Raw genomic sequence first — 19,628 nt, 5'->3', positions numbered from 1 at the left:
TAGGGGGTACATTATCCCTTATAATACATGAGTGATACTCAGAGTTCCCTGTATAACTCAGCCTGCAGCCTTGTGCCTTTATATGGGGGGCACAGAACCCCTCAGTGACTGCTAATATCCTTATCATTTACAGTAGGGGGTACATTATCCCTTATAATACATGAGTGATACTCAGAGTTCCCTGTATAACTCAGCCTGCAGCCTTGTGCCTTTATATGGGGGGCACAGAACCCCTCAGTGACTGCTAATATCCTTATCATTTACAGTAGGGGGTACATTATCCCTTATAATACATGAGTGATACTCAGAGCTCCCTGTATAACCCCTCAGTGATTCCTATTATCCTTATAATTTACAGTACTAATACATTCACATTTCCCAGAGGTAATGCCTCATTGACTGTTTGTTACAGCACTACATATCTTCTGTATACACTAGGTTCAGGAAAGTAGGGATACTCAGACAGCCACTTTTATCTAAATAAATGTAGCAAATATTTCCCCTCAGGAACATGCGCAACAAACTAACTCATCCACCATCTCAGAACAAAATACATAACGGCGGGGCTCTTCGACACAGCAACCAATCAGATGACGGAAAAGGTAGGACGGAACACAGCCCACCAATCCGCGAAGAGCCCGCTCATTTTTTCGCGCTGCTGATTGGCGTACGGAAATCAGATTGCTGGAGAGGCGGGGCCGGCGCCATTTTGTGGCGGGTATAACTGAGAGAGGCAGCGCTGGCTTAGTCCTATTGCAGGGCTGAGCGCTCGACAGTGGCTGCTGTTTCTCTGCATCGTGTGTGAGTGGGCCCAGGTTTCGTTTTGTGTCGGCGTTGCTTTCCCACTTAAGTCGCGATTCCATGAGCTACGGTCGGCCTCCGCCTGACGTGGAGGGAATGACCTCTCTCAAGGTTGATAACCTAACGTACCGAACCTCCCCGGAGACCCTGCGCCGGGTGTTCGAGAAGTATGGCAGGGTGGGCGACGTGTACATCCCCCGGGACCGCTACACCAAGGAGAGCCGGGGCTTCGCCTTCGTTCGCTTCCACGACAAGCGCGATGCCGAAGACGCGATGGACGCCATGGATGGGGCCGTGCTGGACGGGCGGGAGCTGAGGGTGCAGATGGCCCGGTACGGCCGGCCTCCCGATTCCCACCACGGAAGGAGAGGGCCCCCTCCTCGCAGATACGGCGACTACGGCCGGCGGAGCAGAAGGTGAGGGGCCATAGCGGGGTTTCTCATTCAGACACGGAGGGGAGAATGCTGCGGGGCCGCACAATAGAACCGACACACCACGTGATGCGCCCAAAATGGCGCCCAACGCTCTCCTCTGCGCCTCTGCACTCACTGCTCCCTGAGGGACTCGCCTCCATTAGCTCTCTCCTGCCTGCCCTACACTTTCTACTTCATCCAGCCATATCAATCCGTCTGTGCATAACACTATTATCATTCTCTATAGGGAGAAACCCATTAATCCAATTGGGATGTAAGGCCTGGCTGAGGCATCTTGGCTATATACAGTTATTTGCTGTGTTAAGATTGACTAAAGATTTAGGTCTTTTTCTGCCACAATGTGATTTCAATAATAACTAATAATTAGCCATGCCATTGGGGGCTAAGCAGTACTTAAGATATATATATATAATATATATATATATATTTTTTTTATTTGAATTTGGGATAGAGCTTAAAAGACAAGAAGACTAGCTGTACAGGTATGGTTTCCCTTACCTGGAACCCATTATCCAGAAAGTTCCAAATTATGGAAAGGCCATCTCCTATATACTCTATTATAAGCAAATAATTCTAATTTTTAAAAAGGATTTCTCTAATAATAAAACAGTACCTGTACTAGATCCCAACTAAGATATAATTACCCCTTATTGGGGGCAGAACAGCCCTATTGGGTTTATTTAATGGTTAAATGATTCCCTTTTCTCTGTAATAATAAAACAGTACCTGTACTTGATCCCAACTAAGATATAATTACCCCTTATTGGGGGCAGAACAGCCCTATTGGGTTTATTTAATGGTTAAATGATTCCCTTTTCTCTGTAATAATAAAACAGTACCTGTACTTGATCCCAACTAAGATATAATTACCCCTTATTGGGGCAGAACAGCCCTATTGGGTTTATTTAATGGTTAAATGATTCCCTTTTCTCTGTAATAATAAAACAGTACCTGTACTTGATCCCAACTAAGATATAATTACCCCTTATTGGGGGCAAAACAATCCTATTGGGTTTATTCAATATCTAAATGATTTTTAGCTGACTACAAGTTACAGAAAAATCCCTTATCTGGAAAACACCAGGTCCTGAGCATTCTGGATAACAGGTCCCATACCTGTACTTATAAAGCACTGGAATATAAAGGTACATACATCAGCTATACAGCTAAACTCAATATGCTCCTACCCCTGGCAGGGTGCCACGGAATAGCAGTGAATATATAAAGGTGTGTATATGCGTGTGAAGTGAAGGTTTGTTCATATTTGTTTGTTTGTTTCTCTTTTTTTCCAGCCCCAGGAGGCGACGTCGCAGCCGTTCCAGAAGCAAGAGCAGGTCAAGGTCCCGCAGCAGGTCTCGCTACAGCCGCTCAAAGTCCCGCTCTCGCACAAGGTCCCGCACCCGGTCCAGCTCAAAGTCTCGCTCGGCAAGGAGATCCAAGTCTAAGTCATCGTCCGCGTCCAGGTCTCGCTCCCGCTCCAGATCTAGGTCCAGAACAAGAAATTCGCCGCCGCCTCCACAGAACTCCAACTCCAAATCCAGATCCCGCTCCCAGAGCCCTCCTAAGTCGCCAGAGGAAGAGGGCGCCGTGTCTTCCTGAAGGTAACGTGCTTGTGCAATACAGAGGGGGTTAGGCCTAGCATGTAAAGCATCTGGGGGGTGCCTTCAGTACAAGTGCAAGAGTTCTCTTCCTTTTCCCCAGACCCTGGTGGATTCTGGGTGGAAGCTGCTGCTCTGCTAGCAGTGTGTTTATACTACTCTGCAGGCTGGGAATTGGCTGGGGGTTCTGTTGTCCTTTTTGAATGATTGTTTAAACCGATATCTGCATTTTCCCCTCAAAGCTGCGGGCTCCAGTTGCTTAAGGAGTATTGGGCTGTATTGCAGATATTAAGTGGTTTTTCCTGATCCTCCAGGGACCAGTTTCTGTGGGCGTTTATTGGAGCAGGTTTGTGTCCGATGTTAAAAAGATGCACTGTCTGGGATTCTATGAGCCGCTTGTTCTATTGCAGTGTTGCTCAGTTGGTCAGAAGGCACTAATACTGTGATTTTATATATAAATTCCTAACTCATGGCATATGCACCTACCTACACCAACCTGCGTGTGAGTTCTACTAAATATTAACATCACTATTGGCATTTAATGCTTTATGGGAGGAAACTATCCCTTCTAAAGATGCACACCTAATAGACTGGGGGGTGGGAAACTGCAACTCCCAGCATTTGTCAGTGTAAGCTTTCATAGCTTGCCAGCTCACAGTATGTGCCATTCTTACCTATAGCAAGCAGAGCACACTTGCAATAAAGACCATCACAGAAGCTATTGGTTACTGCCCTTCTGATTGCAAGCTCACCTGCCTCTCCAGCATCTGCTCAGTGCGACTAATCTAATCCTCACTGTTTCTGTTCTCCACCATCAGAGTCAACAGCCGGAATTCTACAAGCTGGACAACATCCCTGGGGTGATAATTCATTCATTAGCTCATCAGCCCATGGAGAAACACAGAGCAAAGCAATGGCCTGCCGAAAAGGTGGTTATTTGTATGATTTCTTAAAACTTTTTACCTGTTTTCAGTTGCGCTTCGTGTCGCAAGACTTTATACATTTTATGTGCAATTTTGTTCCCTGTTATTCCGATTTCTTGTAATTTAGTGAAATGACCGACTACAGATTTCAATATTGGCTTGGATGTTTGAGGTAACTTGCTTTTGTCAAAGTATCATTGAAATTCTGTGGGGGAATGAAGGTTATCTCACAGCTAGTATGCTCCACAGCCCTACTTATAGTGCATGGGCGCTGTGCCTCGTCAGATTGACCGGCCAGGGTTCCACCCAGTCATATGTTCTTGTAATACGTGAGCCTTGAAGTGTGGGGGTAAAAAATGTTCATGTGACAATGTTGCAAGGGAGTGTTTTTGTTTGATTACAACTCTAATTTCTTCTCTTGTGTATTTTTGTGCACTAGGCGCAGTTGTGTAGCAGTTGTATTGCTGGTTAGCTGTTTAAGGTGGCGTGTTGCAGTGCAGAGTGCTTGGCTGTTTCCTGTTATCTCCTGATTGCTCCTGTGCTGCCTTGTCGTGCAGAAAACACAATGGCTGTCCAGTTTATTAGGATGCCTGACGACAACTGCACATCCAGTCGCCCGGGCCTTGCATATAATAACGGAGCATACAGTGAGCACATCTAGCTGATGAGAAACACCTTTATGTTTTAAACCTGGTAAATCCTGAGCATCATTGTGTGATAATATCCCATGCTGGTGTCATTCCTTTGTATGTACTGATCTGCATATCTCTGGCTCTCATTCTCTACTATAACCACTGTTTCTGTAGTAAATAAACTTTTTTTTTTCTTTATACATTTGTCAGACTTTCTTTGTTATTTAGGTGTACAATTGTATTTCCTTGTGTATTTAGCCAGTGTCTTCTCTCCATGTATTCAGCTGAAAGGGCCACAGATGGCTGGATTTCACATGGCTGCTATCTGATCCTTTACCCATATGTGGCTCCCTCAGGGGATCCATTAGAATCAGGGTTTACGTAAACAGCACTGCTTTTACCACAGCTTAACCATGAGAAAGTATAGTACAGCCCAGTGGCAACAGAAAATGCCAATTGGGACAGACACCTTTAGCCTTTGTTCATGAAGTCTAAGCACAATAAATCAGGTGGGGGTTGGACAGGTACTGGGAGTTGCCGACACACCAGGTAAATCCAGAGGGAATAAAACCAACAAAAAAACCTGAAGAGGGTAATCAGACAATAAGCAATTGGTTTTTATTTGGTTTTTGCGTTATTTCAGTTTCAACAACTGTGGCTGTTAGGTCCAAATTACCATAGCAACCAGGGAGTGATTTTACTGATTCAAGAATATGAATAGGACAGAACTTGAATACAAAAGAGGAAAGTAAACCAACAATAAAATTGTAGCCTCACAGAGCAATAGTTTTTGGCTGCCACCAGAATCCGTGACCCCCATTTTGAAAGCTGGAAAGAGGTAGAGGAAGGCAAATAATTCAAAAACTATTTAAAAAAAAAAAAAAGTTAGGAGCAAATCTATTGTTGGGAGCTACAATAAAGGGGCAATATCTAAATGTGATTTTTAGCCTTGTTCAACCGCGCAAGATTGGGAGGGTATGCTATGTTGTCTGTAAGCATATCTTCGGTTTGCCTGCAATTGGGCCTGTACCTACCTATCTGCTCATGATTTACTTCACCAGCTCTGTTTTATGCACCTATAAGTGTGTATATATAACTTTATTTATAAAGCACCACAAGGGTACACAGTAATTTACAATATACACAATTACACACAGGGAGGACAAGTGTTATAATAAACACAATAAATATATAAATGCACAGGGAATAAGTGCCATGTGGTATGAGACACAGTAGGAAGGAGGTCCCTGCCCTGTAGAGCTTACAATCTAAGTGGTTGGGTAACATACAGGCACAAACTGTAAAAGTGCACCAGGTATGGGCATTTGCCCTTAAGCGCAGGACTGGGCAAAATAATATCTTAGTGCCCCAGAAGGTACAGTGTGAGTACCTGTGAGGGATAGAGTTCCAGAGGGAAGGAGTGAGATAAAAAAGGGTTAAGCTGAGAGCGCAGTGGGTGTTTATGGTGTAAAGAGACGGAGGCTCTGAGCAGAGGGGGAGACCAGTGAGGGAATGTAGTGAGGAGGGAAGGATTCTGTAAGCTCCTTTGCTTAACAGGCAGCCATGCTAGAGAGCTTTAGTGCATGCCATTTATATGGGCAGTAACCAATAACCCACAAGGCTGACTTGGACTGTGGCAATGCCTGTACCTGAGGGGGGGGACAATCTTTCCAGGTCAGGCAAGGCTGGTGTCAGCATAGGCCAGATAATTTACCTGAGTCTTTCTGCTGTGTGCCATCAGCCTTAGTGTTTAGCTTTATTTTCAGCCATTTGAAGGTAGCACAATGCAAGGAAAAATAAGACTGGTTGCTATGGGTTACTGCTCATTGATAAAATGAGCCCTCTAAAGCTGCCTCTACTCACAAGCAACATATAAAGCAGCTGAGAGGCTACAACCTTTGTTATTTGGCAGGCACCTGTAACCCCAAACTGCCAGCTTTTGTCTGGGCTGTTGTTAAATGCCATGGGTGACATTTACAATAATGGGCTGCTGTATCTTTCCTCCTCCCCCCCCAACAGGGTTGTGCACAGTAAAGGCCCATATATTTTTTGGTATAAATATCTGCCACAGCTCATACACTTTCAGCTAGCTGTGCCCCCTTCTGGCACCTGTATTAATACTATATAGATAGGGCTGAAACAGCAATACTAATTACAACTGAGGAAATGCTGCGCAGGCAACAGATTAAATACCCATCTTGCCATTCAGTTTAATATGAAATATACACCCTATTGATCCCACTATCCAGCCTGGCAATGGGTTACTGGGTGCCCATAATACATAACCTACACGAGGGTTCCTATGGAATAAGATTATCCCACTATATAGGTGCTAGAATTAGACAAGGAATTGCTTGGTTGCCAGGGTAACAGTATATATTTATGACCAGCATAAATGTAGAAAGTAGACAATATCTAAGTGGTGAAACTTACTCTCCTGCCATTGTTTCTCCCCCCTTGCTTGATCCATCAGTGAGATGCAGAATGTAGAGAAGAGGCTTCTGTTGTTGCTCATAAATAAATGAGCGGTGGCTCCTCCCAGGGGTCTCCCCGCTCATGCAGTGCAGCCAGCAGCCTCCCTATCCAACGTTATAATCATCATCTGCACCGTGTGCCTTCCGGGAAGCTCTGAACCGGCCAGGCACTCTCTGTCAGCACCAAACGTTTTAAGCGGAACCCCGGTGCATTTCAGATTCCATTTGCACAGCAGCGCTTCAATCGACCAATCAGCACTGCCAATAAATAATGAGCATCTTTTTAATATTTAATGCGATCGGAATGTAAACAACTTTCAAATCGGCGGCAGGCCTCTGGGATTCCCTTATGGCTCTTTAAAGGGGAACTTAACTCTACAACTTTGTGTTGTTTGCAGGGCACAACAATAAACCCATTTTTTTTTGGAGTCTGGTTAATGTTTTATAGTTAGGGCAGTGCCCCTTGAAGTAGGTGTGGCTGTACTTGCACGGCCTCTATCTGATTATTAACTATATAACTAGTTTAAAGGGGACCTGTTACCCAGACCTAAAAACTGTATAATAAAAGCCCTTTTCAAATGAAACATGAAATCCAGATTGCTTTTTTTTCAGTAATACATCCACACCTATTATAAAGGCATTTTAAAATCCCAGCTGTCAATCATATATTGCTTTCTCCGCCTCTTTTTCTTAGGCATAGAGGCGGGCAGACAATTACTTTCACTCAGGGTCGGACTGGGATGCCGGGACACCAGAAAAAATCCCGGTGGGCCCCGGCGGCCCAGACCCGACCCTTGCGGCGCTCCCCCTGCCCTGACGCGTTAAATTTACGCGCTCTGGGAAGGACGTCGGGTGGGGAGCCCTGTGAGGGGGGTTAGCGGGGCCCCTCTGTGGGGGGTGGGAGGTTATGGGCGGGCAATGGGCGCGGGCCCCGGTGGGTCCTTCACCCCCCAATCCAACCCTGCTTTCACTTTCCATTTATTTATATTATTACTCTAGTGTAAGTTTATTTTGCTTGACAAACACAATAGAAAAGAATTTGGAATTATTTCTTAATAAAAGGGACCCATACCCAATAATGCACCAGTACCTTCTGACTTGGTAAGTGGTCCAGAACTCAGCCCGGGGTGTCCTCTCCATCAGAAAGCGCACGGTTAACAGGATGTCTTCAAAGTCTAACAATGGATGACATGGTATTGTTGCTTAAAGGGTAAATCAAGCTGGGATGAACCATAAGCCCATGAGCATTAGATACATTAGCAACAACCCCACGGTCACTTATTCTAATGCCCCCACTTCCCACTGAGCCAAATACAGAGCTCCGATTTGCTACACTTCCTGCTCCTGGGCACTTTCCCAGGGTGGTGGGCGGAGCTAGGGCTACACTGGGAAGATTTCCAATAGTATTATCCCCTGGGGGCACTGTAAAGCAGTAGAGGGGGTTACTTTTCTCCTACCCAAGAGTGCTGAATTTGATGGGGGGGGGGGGCACGCTGGTTCCCCACTTTCAGCTTTCCTGCATTACCTTTGGGTTCATAGAAGACATCTGACCCCAAGATAATGTCAATGGGCGGCAGATCGAGAAGCTCGGGAGAGATTTCGCCCCAGGTCAGACCGACGACAGGAACTCCGGTGATGTTATTCCAGTTACAGCTTCGCCGGCAGTTTTCCAGGCATTGTGGCAGCTCCGCCGAGTCGGAGAGAATCACTTTGGCACCGCATTTGGCAGCCAGAACGCCAGGGAGGCTCACACCCGCGCCAACCTGTAAAGATACAGGATAAAGTGGCAACCTCTCTGGAGTGCCTTGTAGCCTAATTATACAGGGAAGCCCATAAGCCAAGAGCCAGATACCTCCAACACCCTTTTGTTTGGCAGATCCTTCCGGTGACACCAGAGATACTGCGCCAGCACGACGGCACAGGGCCACACATACATGCCGTACTGACAGTCCAGCACCTGAAAAGGGAAGGTAATACCGGTGAGAATCATCTATCTATAGATTAGATTGCAAGCTCTGCAGTGCAGGGGTTTATTGCTCCCTATAATGTTGGAACCTTTATGGCCCCCCCTTTGCCAGGGTACCCAACTGGGGTACCCCCCCATGGCACCCCTGTACATAGTTATGGGATCTATTACCAACAAATCTCTCTAATTAGGGGGGTGCGAGTGCCCTCAGGGGCCCTAAGAGACACAAAAGTCCAATTTTTGGGTCACAGGTGGCAGAGTTTGATCATAAGTATGTGTTTGTCAGGAAGTTGGGGCCACTGCCAGCACCGGAATTGTTGTTGGGGCGCCCCCGACCGTCCTCATTGCTTTTTATGTAAGCAAAATTGCTGTGCGGCTTGGGCACCCCTACATTTGTGCCACCCTAGGCCCAGGCCTGGCCACTGCTGTGTGTGTGGGGGGCCTACACCTCCCCATCTCTGCTCAATAGATGCACCTCATATTTTGCTATTATGATGTATAAAGCACCAGCATATTGTGCAGCACTGCGCCCTATAGCCACAGGCACCCAGGCAATACACATTACAGCCATGGTGCCAGCTGCAGACTGTCCTGCCTCCTATGCAGCCATGCAGAATGCGTTTAACTGACCCTACAGAAACAAGTGGGGTTATAGGAGTGGCAGCAAGGTACAAGGGCACAAATATATGGATAAATAACCAGTGCCAGTGACTTGCGACAAGCAGTTTCCCTTTATAAGGAAAGACGCGGGTCGCACACAGGTTCCTGGCGCCCTGCAAGCCCAATAATAGGCCGGACAATCCCCGCCCATCTTGTTTACACAGCCCCGCCTCTTTAGCGCCTGCAGCCCCGCACGTATCCCATGGCCCAGCCCCCATGTTGCCTCTGTCCCGCCAGCACCTCAGGGATGGTCACACACATCTCCCGTCCTTCTTCCCCCTCTCCCCGTAGGAACGTATAGACCCTCTCCCCGATCCGCGCTTCGCTTTCTTCCCCCATTTCCGCAAATTATGCGCCAAAGGGACCTCTCACTGCGCAGTAACACGTGGGGGCAGCGGCGTCGCGGAGTGGTGACGCATAACGCACTGCGCGGCCTCCATTAGCGTCCATCTTAGTGCAGTCGGCCGATGCTTATTTTTTATATCCGACGCATTTTGCTTAGTACTTTTGCAAAACTATTTTCGATATTTCATACAATGCTGTAAACACAAAACTCTATAACTACTGCCGCTTATAACAAGTTTATATAAATGTTCTACACCGGCCTCAGATTTGAGGAGAGTTATTCCCCAGCGCCGCCTCCTTGCCCCTCTTCTCCCATTGGCTGAGAGAGAATGGGGCGGTGAAGTTAATCCAATGGGAGGAGAGGGGTTGGGCGTGAAGCTGCTGGAGGGACTGTCGGGGCAAAGCGGGACCGGAAACACCGGGGATGAACCACAAGAGTAAGAAGCGCATCAAGGAGGCGAAACGCAGCGCCCGGCCGGAGCTGAAGGACTCGCAGGACTGGTGCCGCCATAATTACTGCGAGCTCTACTCGCTGAACCCCAGTGTTGTACGGGTGAGGGAGACAGTAGGGAACCCCTGTCCCTGGGAACTCACCTACTCACCCACTGGGGAAGGGGGGACCCCACCTGCTGCTGCTGCAGAACCTCTTTGCTTGCTCAGTTATAAGGTTCAACTTCAGTTCTCTAACAACTGGGGGGTAGAGACTGGGTAACTTTGATTATAAGTGCATTAACTGGAGCATTGGGCGCTAAGTCTGGGGGTCCCACTGGGCGCTAAGTCTGGGGGTCCCATTGGGCGCTAAGTCTGGGGGTCCCATTGGGCGCTAAGTCTGGGGGTCCCATTGGGCGCTAAGTCTGGGGGTCCCATTGGGCGCTAAGTCTGGGGGTCCCATTGGGCGCTAAGTCTGGGGGTCCCATTGGGCGCTAAGTCTGGGGGTCCCATTGGGCGCTAAGTCTGGGGGTCCCATTGGGCGCTAAGTCTGGGGGTCCCATTGGGCGCTAAGTCTGGGGGTCCCATTGGGCGCTAAGTCTGGGGGTCCCATTGGGCATAGTTAGAAGCTGGGTACAGCCCCCCACAGATTGGTACTAAGACTTTATTTATTCATTGATCAGAGACAGGGCCTCCCCAAGGACTGGATCAGGATCAGGTAGCTTCTTATCCCACTTAAAGTGTCAGCCTTTGTTTTGCCACTTTTCAGCTTTGAATGAAAATGTTGGCTTGTTGCTATGGGCCCATAGATCCTAGCAACCAGGTTGCTTTAAATGACAGACTGGAACATGCTTAGGGGTGACATTGAACAAAAATATCAGGGATGATCAATAATAATAAATATCTAGCCAAAAGCCAAATCTGCCTTGTGGTTACTGAGCATTATGACCCTAGGACCCTGGTAGCTTTCATATTGTACAGGTATGGGATCTGTTATCCAGAAACCTGTTATTCATAAAGTTCCGATTTATGGAAAGGCCATCTCCCACACACTCCATTACAAACAAATAATGCTAATTTTAAAAATGATTCCCTTTTTGTCTGTAATACATTGGGTACATGATCCCAACTAAGGTACAGTTAATCCCTATAGGTTTTATTTAATGGTTAAATGATTCCCTTTTCTCTGTAATAATAAAACAGTACCTGTACTTGATCCCAACTAAGATATAATTACCCCTTATTGGGGGCAGAACAGCCCTATTGGGTTTATTTAATGGTTAAATGATTCCCTTTTCTCTGTAATAATAAAACAGTACCTGTACTTGATCCCAACTAAGATATAATTACCCCTTATTGGGGCAGAACAGCCCTATTGGGTTTATTTCATGGTTAAATGATTCCCTTTTCTCTGTAATAATAAAACAGTACCTGTACTTGATCCCGACTAAGATATAATTACCCCTTATTGGGGGCAGAACAGTCCTATTAGTTTAATTTCGGAAAGGTCCCTTGTCTGGAAAACCCCAGGTCCGAGCATTCTGGATAATGGGTCCTATACCTGTATTGTCATAAAGAGACAGACTGATTCTCAAAATCTTTATAATACTGAAAGTTAATTATATGGGGAGCTTCTCCTTTAGGTACAATTCTTGCTGCCTGATGTTAATTAGCACCCTAAACGGGTGATTGGACAATGTACCAGTCACATGACTTGCTATAAGGCATCTGAGAATGCTATAATGTGTGATTGTATTAACCCTGGCACGTATATATCTGCAGGATAATGTCGAGCGCGTGGACGCCGCCCACTTCACCATAGAGGAGTTCATCGAACGCTACGAAAAACCCTACAAGCCGGTGGTTATCCTCAACGCCACAGCTGATTGGCCGGCTCAAGAAAAATGGACCCTGGAACGGCTAAAGCGCAAGTACCGCAACCAGAAGTTCAAATGTGGGGAGGACAACGACGGTTACTCGGTGAAAATGAAGATGAAGTACTACATCGAGTACTTGGAGGGGACGCGGGACGACAGCCCCCTGTATATCTTTGATAGCAGTTACGGAGAACACCCCAAAAGGAAGAAACTACTAGAGGATTATGAGGTGCCCAAGTATTTCCGTGACGACCTGTTCCAGTTTGCGGGGGAGAAACGGCGCCCTCCGTACAGGTAGGATTCTGGTCCCTTATAGGAGATAGGAACCCTTTGTAGTAGAATGAAATAAAGGGAAAGTATCCCAAACCTGACACGCCTGCTAAGAAAAGAAATCGGCTGTTGCAACCCAGTGCCACCCAGTTTATTTGGGAACCCCCTTATCTACTACAACTACTGGCATCTACACTGGTACCAGCACCCAATCAGCCAATATGCGGGTCGGAGACAGGTTCTGGTTATCCTGACGCTCATTAAAATAACGATTTTTTTATCTCTCTGCTTCCATCAGGTGGTTTGTGATGGGGCCGGCACGTTCTGGGACTGGAATCCATATCGACCCTTTGGGCACCAGCGCCTGGAACTCTTTAGTCCATGGCCATAAGCGCTGGTGCCTGTTTCCCACTAATGTGCCACGGGAACTGATAAAAGTGACACGGGATGAGGGGGGGAATCAGCAGGATGAGGCCATCACCTGGTTCACCGTTATTTACCCGCGCACTCAGCTTCCGTCATGGCCGCCTGATTTTAAACCTCTGGAGATTCTGCAGAAGCCTGGAGAGACGGTGTTTGTCCCAGGTAAGCAAGCGGGTTGCTATAGATACGCAGAGTATGTCATTCCCGGAACCGGTCCAGTGAAACTTTCCATTTCTTGCACAGGAGGTTGGTGGCACGTGGTCCTCAATTTGGACACCGCCATCGCGGTTACCCAGAACTTTGCCAGCTGCTCTAATTTCCCCGTTGTTTGGCACAAAACTGTGAGAGGGAGGCCCAAGCTTTCCAGGAAGTGGTACAGGTGAGAGGGGGTTAAGTGGCTGTTATGCTTTACCCAGTACCGCTCCTTCCTATCATATCCTGAACCCCATAATTATCTTGTTGTTCTGTGGGTCAGCCTGATACGGATTCCCTTAGCAACCAATCAGCTCTAATTAGACTTCTGCTGGGAGCACCATGAATAGAAATCTGATTTGTTGCTATGGTTTGCTGCTCATTCTCTTCCTTCCATATACATATCTCTACCTTATTAATATGTCTCTCCCCTGCATTTACATCTGTATATACGTCCCTCCCACCCACACCTATACACCCGTCCCTCCCACCCACACCTATACACCCGTCCCTCCCTCCCTTACTTATACGTCTGTCTCTCCCATACCTACATGCCTGTCCCTTCCCTATATGCCTCTCCCTCCCTCTCTCCCACACCTATACGACTGTCCCTCCCTCCCTTACCTATACATTCCTCCCTTACTTATACATTTATCTCAATGCCAACAGGATTTTGAAGCAGGAGCGTCCAGAGTTGGCAGCACTGGCAGATACTGTGGACCTGCAAGAATCCACAGGTATTGCATCCGACTCCTCCAGTGATTCTTCTAGTTCATCTTCCTCCAGCTCTTCGGAGTCCTGCTCAGAGGTGAGTCCTTTCTTTGTGCCCATGCTGATCATAAGAACCATGAAGCAACCCTTAGGGTAAAGCTGTACCTAGGGCCTTTAGGCTGCACACACCAGCATTCTCAGTATAAGGAGTTAATCTATAGTAATAGTAATGTAGTGATTCATGTGTCACGGTGCCAGGCTGGGACTTGAATTATATATTTGGCTTGGCACTGGTGCATGGTCCCACCATAGGGCTAGTGTACATCTCATTTCATACAGCAGCCCTCAGCAATATAATTCTGTTATATAAGGAGCTTTCTCTGCATAATGACTTTTGTCTCTTTGGCCCCCCCAGGATGACTCAAGTTCTGGAGCGGAAATGATGTCCCATAGAAAGAAGAAGAGAAGAATCTGCAGTGGGATGGGGAACGGCGACAGCACCACACAGGACGACTGCGTGAGCAAGGAGCGCAGCTCCTCAAGGTGACACCAAGCAAAGGCCAAGCAACCATTGTTCCCAGTTCTACGAATATGGTGACTCCCACTCCTGCCCCCTGTGCTGCTACACACCCGCAGAGCAAAGCAGTCTTACTGTTTTATATTAGATCTCACACAGACTGTATTTAATAGGCCGGAATACATGGGATTATCAGTCTTTTAGCCAAAAAGCCAGTTAGGCCAAGACGTTCCTCCTTCTCAAGGTTTGTGGCCTCCATCTCTCCTTCAACTTTGCTGCTTCATTCCAGCTGTCTGGCCGGCACTCCGCACACAGGGGGCCTCTCTGTCTGTATTTGGGGATTAACAGCTACAGCTTTCTGCTAATAGAAGTCTAAAAGGGAAAGTTCGACAGATATCCCCTGAAGGAGTGCCGCATCGACTGAGCAGCATGTACAATACCTTTAGCAGCCCCCTTCTTTATAAATGTGTGTCTGGGAATCAAAGGGAATCTAAACCCAAATATCCAATTGGCCAAATGGAAGAAAACACCGTTTTCAGCTACTTCCCAATATACATTCATTACACATTTTTACTGGTTTTAAAGTTATCTGTAACTATAACTGCAGCGACCGTCCCTTTGTTCTCTCTGCACTGGCTTTTGAGGCCATGTAGAAGCCAGCTGATTGGCAAACCTGCAAAGGCTGACTTCTGCTACATTGTTTCAGGAGTCAGAACTAGGGAAAAGAAAGATATAAACAGATATAAGCAGCAGTGGCACTTACCCATGACTTTAAAACCATTGCAAATGAGTAACGACTGTATATTGGGGAGCTGCTTAGAAGGACATCTTTTGTGTTTTTGGGTTTACATTGCCTTTAACCAGGCCTAGTACTTAATGCACTGCAGCACAAGCAACATAAACCTCCATTTATATATATAAATACCCTTTAAACCCATTTAAAGAGACAATACACGCCAATAATCCCAGAGAATTCTTTTTAAACGGATAAATCCTGATCTAATTTGTGTCGGAATTACCTTTAATATCACTCGAAAGCCGAGATTTTTAAAGTCTGTGATTGCTCTGTTAATTTAAAACTGTAATTTTTCTCTTGTTTTTTTTTTTTTAATATATATTTTTTTCTAACAAAAATAAAAGTCACATCTAAAGGTGAATTTCTTGTGGCTCTTGTTTCTCTTGCGTCTGCTGTGCAAAGCCTATTTTGTGTTAAGTTGGCCACACCTGCCCAGGTTTGACCATACTGGTGGGTCGAGGATTATTGGCCCTGATGATGGGTCGTCCAACAGGAAATGGAGGCGCTGCAGCTTTACATCACTTCCTGTTGTTCTAAACATGCGGGTGTGAGCCTTAATTAATGGAACAATGCTGCAGCAAAGTGACCCACTGGCTGGATGGATGCACAATACACAGTCGGACCTCTCATACCTAGTGTTATCACCTCACCCCTTTAATACCGGCCACATATTGAATCCACACCCTGCATGGCTAATTAGCAATTCATTTAGAAGCATGGCTGCACATAAATCAGTTCAGTCTGCAGCGTGCATCTAGATTAATAGCTAATTAGCCATGCAGGGTGAGGATTCAATAAGTGGCCCCAGTGACGGACTGGGACCCCAGGGGCCCACCAGAAAACCTTAAGACTATGGGCCCACTCTCTAAACTTTTTTTCATCCATTTCTTACTCAGTCTCTATATATTCCTAGTTTTCTTTTTATCTTTACAAACTATAATCTGTATTTTTTATATATTTAGTTGCTTTGTTCCCATAGAAAAATAAGTAATGACCCTGAATTAGGCCAATAGGGTAGAAGCAGGAGGGCCCACCGGGAATTTTCCTGGTATCCCTGTGGGCCAGTCCCTGTGTGGCTCGTATTAAATTAAGGTGGCAACCCTATTCATGCCATACACATAGCAAGCCGTGGGCTGAATCTCTGTATACATTAACTCCTATGGGATATTTACAGCCTTGTGTTACTTGCCCTGTACCTGTTGTGTTGGCCTCAGGTGTTTAATTGTAGCCTGAACAAACCCCATGACACGACTCGTGTCCACAAAACACATGTACTGTTGTCCCCTGTGTTTGCGCATTAAACGAGCCAATCGCTGATCACTATACCTGTACTGCTTTATTGCCATCAATTCCCTGAAGGAAAGTGGCAAAAAAAATAAATAAATAATCTAGCTGCTAAAGAGTACTGGGAAAAAAACGAGATAGACAAGGGATAAATAAATACTGGTGGATTTTAGAATCTAATATGAAGTAAAAACAGAAGAGCAACATGTTCAGCTCTAGGAATGATTCTACCAGGACTTGTTTATCTTTGGGGGGAAGCCATAACCCAGCGCACACCTCACTTCCTATGCAGTAGAAGGCAGGAAACAAGGCTTAGAGTGAGGGAGTGCAGTGGAAAATGGCTTCCCCCATTGGTTACAAAGCAAGGTACCTAGTTATATTTACTTGTAATGCCGTGTATAATAATAACATGACCCGTTAGCCTTAATCACTCGCCCGCTTCTTTGTTACAGTTCTGCAGTCTTTCCAGGAAAGCAGCGTTTGCAAAATTAGCAGTTCTGACTTCAGGGAATATGTAGCATTCCCACTATGGCCAATTTACACTTTCCTCTTTCTACTTACTCCCAGTGCTTGCATACATCTGCCCAGTTCTATCCATGCCTACTGTACTGGGAAGCAGAAGAGCCCATACTTGCTGGCACCCAGTCATGCCTCCCATAGGCCTGGCATTGTTTGGGTCCCTTGAAATGTAACACTCCGTGACTGCCAGAAGGGGGAGCAGCTGTTCAGAGTGAGTAAGTCACTGATCCATAAATAACATAGATTAGTGGGATGCCAGCTCCAGCCTGGTGTAATACACCTCCCTTCCCCTGCAGCCATTGGGCAACGCCTGGGAAATAGTACAACGGGGTAAAATTGGGTAATGAACTGGACATGTTTTCCTATTGTTCCTAAATGGGTCCCTTCTGTGTATGTTTGCATGGGCTGGAGCTGCCATAGTGTTTCTGTATGTTGGTATAGTTCATTGTGTGCCCATCCCATGCCCTCTCTGTGTGTATGAATTATAGATATATTTATGTGCTGCCATACTGCTTGCCCCATTTGAGCCATTCCCCATGATATTATTAACATTTATTTATAAAGCGCCAACATACCCCGCAGCGCTGTACAATAAGTGGGTTTCATACATTGGACATACAGAGTAACATTTAAAGCAATCAGTAACCGATACAAGGGGTGAAGAGAGCCCTGCCCAAAAGAGCTTACACTCTACAAGGAGTAACATATAAAGCAATCAGTAACCGATACAAGAGGGGAAGAGAGCCCTGCCCAAAAGAGCTTACACTCTACAAGGAGTAACATATAAAGCAATCAATAACCGATACAGGAGGGGAAGAGAGCCCTGCCCAAAAGAGCTTACACTCTACAAGGAGTAACATATAAAGCAATCAGTAACCGATACAGGAGGGGAAGAGAGCCCTGCCCAAAAGAGCTTACACTCTACAAGGAGTAACATATAAAGCAATCAGTAACCGATACAGGAGGGGAAGGGAGCCCTGCCCAAAAGAGCTTACACTCTACAAGGAGTAACATATAAAGCAATCAGTAACCGATACAAGAGGGGAAGAGAGCCCTGCCCAAAAGAGCTTACACTCTACAAGGAGTAACATATAAAGCAATCAGTAACCGATACAGGAGGGGAAGAGAGCCCTGCCCAAAAGAGCTTACACTCTACAAGGAGTAACATATAAAGCAATCAGTAACCGATACAAGAGGGGAAGAGAGCCCTGCCCAAAAGAGCTTACACTCTACAAGGAGTAACATATAAAGCAATCAGTAACCGATACAAGAGGGGAAGAGAGCCCTGCCCAAAAGAGCTTACACTCTACAAGGAGTAACATATAAAGCAATCAGTAACCGATACAGGAGGGGAAGAGAGCCCTGCCCAAAAGAGCTTACACTCTACAAGGAGTAACATATAAAGCAATCAGTAACCGATACAAGAGGGGAAGAGAGCCCTGCCCAAAAGAGCTTACAATCTACAAGGAGTAACATATAAAGCAATCAGTAACCGATACAAGAGGGGAAGGGAGCCCTGCCCAAAAGAGCTTACAATCATGATACCCTAAATGTATCAATTAGGTTCACAGTGGAAAACACACAATCTGTAGGAAACTGGGCAAATAACCAAAATAAAAATTAGCTGCCAAATGAGGATTTCCCCTATGGTGGGACTAACGGAGCGAGAGTGTAGCCCTAATGTGTTGCTCCTTTGTTAGCAGTGAAGTTCCCCTTTATTTATCAGCTGTTCCTTTGTCTCACTCAGCTACACAGCTGTTGGATTCTGGGAGTTTTACTCGTGTAACAGCTGCACGGCCATAGGCTGCACACACTGATTCACCAATAAAGCCCATGAATTTGCCTTTGTTTGCCCATGGGTATGTGCCAAGAGAAGGAATGTTCGGGCACACAATAAGCTGTACCCCCATACTGTACTGTCTAAGGGAAACACTATGGCACCTCCTACCCATATGTATAAATACAAATATACAGAGAAGGAATGTTCTGGGCACACAATAAGCTGTACCCCCATACTGTACTGTCTAAGGGAAACACTATGGCACCTCATATGTATAAATACAAATATACAGAGAAGGAATGTTCTGGGCACACAATAAGCTGTACCCCCATACTGTACTGTCTAAGGGAAACACTATGGCACCCTACCCATATGTATAAATACAAATATACAGAGAAGGAATGTTCTGGGCACACAATAAGCTGTACCCCCATACTGTACTGTCTAAGGGAAACACTATGGCACCCCCTACCCATATGTATAAATACAAATATACAGAGAAGGAATGTTCTGGGCACACAATAAGCTGTACCCCCATACTGTACTGTCTAAGGGAAACCTATGGCACCCCCTACCCATATGTATAAATACAAATATACAGAGAAGGAATGTTCTGGGCACACAATAAGCTGTACCCCCATACTGTACTGTCTAAGGGAAACACTATGGCACCCCCTACCCATATGTATAAATACAAATATACAGAGAGGAATGTTCTGGGCACACAATAAGCTGTACCCCCATACTGTACTGTCTAAGGGAAAACTATGGCACCCCCTACCCATATGTATAAATACAAATATACAGAGAGGGAATGTTCTGGGCACACAATAAGCTGTACCCCCATACTGTACTGTCTAAGGGAAACACTATGGCACCCCCTACCCATATGTATAAATACAAATATACAGAGAAGGAATGTTCTGGGCACACAATAAGCTGTACCCCCATACTGTACTGTCTAAGGGAAACACTATGGCACCCCCTACCCATATGT

General features: G+C 46.0%; 3 protein-coding genes across 7 annotated transcripts; 2 read left to right on the top strand and 1 right to left on the bottom strand.

Annotated features, from left to right (window-relative positions):
• Positions 1-702: 702 nt before the first annotated feature.
• Positions 703-4,586, top strand: srsf2 (serine/arginine-rich splicing factor 2). 5 transcript variants are annotated; one of them, XR_001925402.1, is made up of 5 exons: positions 703-1,217; positions 2,528-2,836; positions 3,076-3,179; positions 3,652-3,762; positions 4,196-4,586. XR_001925402.1 is itself a non-coding variant. In NM_203997.1 (3 exon segments), coding segments are annotated over 2 exon segments (663 nt in total). In that variant the 5' UTR covers positions 738-861; the 3' UTR covers positions 2,835-2,836; positions 3,652-4,586.
• Positions 4,587-6,720: 2,134 nt separating this feature from the next.
• mettl23 (methyltransferase like 23) lies at positions 6,721-10,069 on the bottom strand. The gene is made up of 5 exons (XM_002935924.5): positions 9,729-10,069; positions 8,715-8,819; positions 8,388-8,625; positions 7,953-8,037; positions 6,721-7,120 (listed from the first exon to the last, which is right to left on the bottom strand). Exons 1-5 carry the CDS (start codon positions 9,825-9,827, stop codon positions 6,943-6,945), a joined length of 705 nt encoding a protein of 234 aa, XP_002935970.2. The 5' UTR covers positions 9,828-10,069; the 3' UTR covers positions 6,721-6,942.
• A 183-nt stretch (positions 10,070-10,252) lies between these two features.
• On the top strand, positions 10,253-15,409 carry jmjd6 (jumonji domain containing 6). The gene is given in 6 exon segments (NM_001016203.2): positions 10,253-10,386; positions 12,045-12,433; positions 12,708-12,994; positions 13,076-13,211; positions 13,694-13,832; positions 14,151-15,409. Coding segments are annotated over 6 exon segments (1,212 nt in total). The 5' UTR covers positions 10,253-10,257; the 3' UTR covers positions 14,283-15,409.
• Positions 15,410-19,628: the final 4,219 nt, after the last annotated feature.

Source organism: Xenopus tropicalis, chromosome 10 (assembly GCF_000004195.4).
Source record: "Xenopus tropicalis strain Nigerian chromosome 10, UCB_Xtro_10.0, whole genome shotgun sequence".
NCBI classification, from domain to species: Eukaryota; Metazoa; Chordata; class Amphibia; order Anura; family Pipidae; genus Xenopus; species Xenopus tropicalis.
Note: the sequence above shows the minus strand (reverse complement) of the source record. Positions and strands in the feature narration are given on the sequence as shown.

Excerpts from the sequence above, each read along its gene's own strand:
- srsf2 (XM_031894012.1), top strand. The coding sequence starts at position 862 with ATGAGCTACGGTCGGCCTCCGCCTGACGTGGAGGGAATGACCTCTCTC. Across the intron at positions 1,218-2,527 it reads TACGGCCGGCGGAGCAGAAG|CCCCAGGAGGCGACGTCGCA; the intron begins GTGAGGGGCCAT and ends CTTTTTTTCCAG.
- mettl23 (XM_002935924.5), bottom strand. The coding sequence starts at position 9,827 with ATGGGGGAAGAAAGCGAAGCGCGGATCGGGGAGAGGGTCTATACGTTC. Across the intron at positions 8,626-8,714 it reads CAAACAAAAGGGTGTTGGAG|GTTGGCGCGGGTGTGAGCCT; the intron begins GTATCTGGCTCT and ends GTATCTTTACAG. Across the intron at positions 8,038-8,387 it reads TGTCTTCTATGAACCCAAAG|ACTTTGAAGACATCCTGTTA; the intron begins GTAATGCAGGAA and ends ATCCATTGTTAG.